At 42.8% G+C, this 2410-nt stretch overlaps 1 protein-coding gene across 1 annotated transcript in view; it reads right to left on the bottom strand.

Annotated features, from left to right (window-relative positions):
* Baz1b (bromodomain adjacent to zinc finger domain 1B) overlaps nucleotides 1-2410 on the bottom strand; it is a 63825-nt gene that overhangs the window by 8829 nt on the left and 52586 nt on the right. The window contains exon 14 of the mRNA XM_031338197.1: nucleotides 1214-1361. Within this exon, the coding sequence (XP_031194057.1) occupies nucleotides 1214-1361 (148 nt within the window). The remainder of the gene's footprint in view (nucleotides 1-1213; nucleotides 1362-2410) is intronic.

Genomic DNA, 2410 nt, shown 5'->3' with positions numbered 1-2410 from the left:
ACTCAGAAATCCACCTGCCTCTGCCTCCCAAGTGCTGGGATCAAAGGCATGCGCCACCACCGCCCGACGAGCTGAGATCTTTATGTGGGTGCAGCAATGGAACTATCATCCTCATGCTTGTGTGCAAGTATTTTACCAACTAGAACATCTTTGCAGCTTGCTCTTTACAAAATGCATTTACTTTCTAAAAATTGGACAACTGAGAGAATTCCTAACTTATTTCCTCAGAACAACTGAGAACCAGGGCAGGACAGTTAATAGTCACTACGAGTTAACTGGGCATGGTCACATACTCCGTTAATCCTAACACTGAAGAAGCAGAAGCAGGGAGGTATTTTTGAATTTCAGTCTAGCCAGAGTTACACGAAACCCTATCTCAAAATAAGTAAATAAATATATAAACCACGTTTAATTGTACGGGTATTTTAACTAAAAGGCAGCAAAAAGGAAAAGAAAAAAAAAAAAATCAATGGCTAGAGACTCTGCTGCTCTTCTTGGATCCCAAAACTCTTCCACAGACGTCTGCATGGGTCCTCTGTGATCTGGTTTCTCTACAGTTGACAGTATACTATATGAACTTCATCTGATTAACTTCCTTTTCTAACTATCAGCCTGGTCAGTTTTACAGCAACCAAGTCTATATAGTGACTCACGCTTTGGAAACTGAGCCCTAAACTAATTCATAACAAGAACTTAAGTCAAGGAGAGGTAAAAAGCATTTCCAAATACTGTGCTCTGGACTCCAGGCTAAAGACTGAGGTCTGGGCGTGCAATGTGCAAAGACTGCCCCCTGCTGGAAGCACCTACCTCACCTCACAGGTGACAATGCACTAAGGTTCCTGAGGGATTATAGATTTTAGATGAACTAACTTGCTCCTGAAGACTCAGTAGCTGCTCCAGTCAGACACTGCAGATGTTCACATGTGCAGAGTCACCAGCATGAGACTGCAAAGAGGAAACCAGCCCTACCACAGTTTGACTGTGCAGACAGGAGAGGGACTAAATGATGTACAAAATATTCCTTCAGAAGGTGGGTTGTGGTGGTTCACTCCTTGTGGTGGTCCACTTGGGAGAGAGAGGCAGCCAGTCTAATCTATAGAGCAAGTTCCAGGGCAGCCAAGGCTACACTGAGAAACCCTGTCTCAAGGGAAAGGAAAACTTTGAGTGGAAAGCCTAGTCCCAAACAGTCACTGAGCGACTCCTCAATGCCTACCTTTCTTTCGACACACTTTGCATCTAGCATTTTCTGCAGACATATCCCACTTGATACATGCATCAAGCATCCCAAGTAGAACATGCATTCTGGAAAAGGTCTGTGCTTCACGGATTGCTGTTTTCCATTTTTCCAGTGCAGAGGCAACCTAAAGCAGCAAATAAAACAGCCTGGTATTATGACCATGACCTCAAAAATTAGAAAGGGCTAAGAATGGGTAAAGACAGAATTCAGAGAATATTTGCCTTCTAGAGTTTCATTAAAACCCACCATCAAGGCTTCAAAGGATAAAAACCAAGCATGGCAGAGGTCACACCAAAAGCATAGAGTAGGGTTGAGAAGCAACATGTCTCTTCCAGTGAGATCAGTATTTAGAATCTGTATCATTTAGAAGTAGGAATAAACACCACCATGCAATATCAATGTATGGCCTACAAAACTTTGGCCAATGAGTCATCCATTTGAGCCTCAGATACGGTAAGTCTTATCCATAAAGCTCATGTACCTGGTATAAGGTTTTCCTCACCAGCCTTTAAAGTGCAAATTCTTAAGTCCCAAGAGTTGTCCAATTAACTCTGGACATTCATCACCAGTATATGCTTTGCACCTCCCCTTACATCACCAGGAAAAGCAAATTAAATTAGAATTAGCCATAGTTAGAATGAAGAGGGGTACAATTAGAATTTGGGTGGTAAACATGACACTCTCTCTCTATAAAGTAGGTATCTGATATCAATGAGATGACCTCGTAGGCACCTTATTTTGTTAGAACAAGTCTTGAAACTTGGAAGGCTTATGGTCAGCCTCTGGTTAGGGAGTGGAACAGAATTCAGGAAGGAGCTTGCATGTCAAACCACACCATTAGCCCCTGGGCTTAACACTAGAAAGGCAGCTATCCTCACTGTGGAAGGGACAGAAGGTTGCATAAGACTCTTCTACAAGATAGCATTCAAAATGGAAAGCTTTGCTGCTCTAACAGAACAAACCAATAAGGGACTGCTACATGAAAGAGCCATGAGGTACCTGCACTACAAAGACAGGCAAATTCATACTCTTAAATATTAGATAGTACCACCAAGCAGTAGTGGCTCATGCCTTTAATCCCAGCACTTGGAAGGCAGAGGCAGTGGATTTCCGAGTTCGAGGCCAGCCTGGGCTATACAGAGAAACCCTGTCTCGAAAAACCAAAAACCAAAA

Source organism: Mastomys coucha, unplaced genomic scaffold, assembly GCF_008632895.1.
Source record: "Mastomys coucha isolate ucsf_1 unplaced genomic scaffold, UCSF_Mcou_1 pScaffold22, whole genome shotgun sequence".
NCBI lineage: Eukaryota > Metazoa > Chordata > Mammalia > Rodentia > Muridae > Mastomys > Mastomys coucha.
The sequence above is the reverse complement of the archived record's forward strand: the minus strand, read 5'-3'. Positions and strand labels throughout refer to the sequence as shown.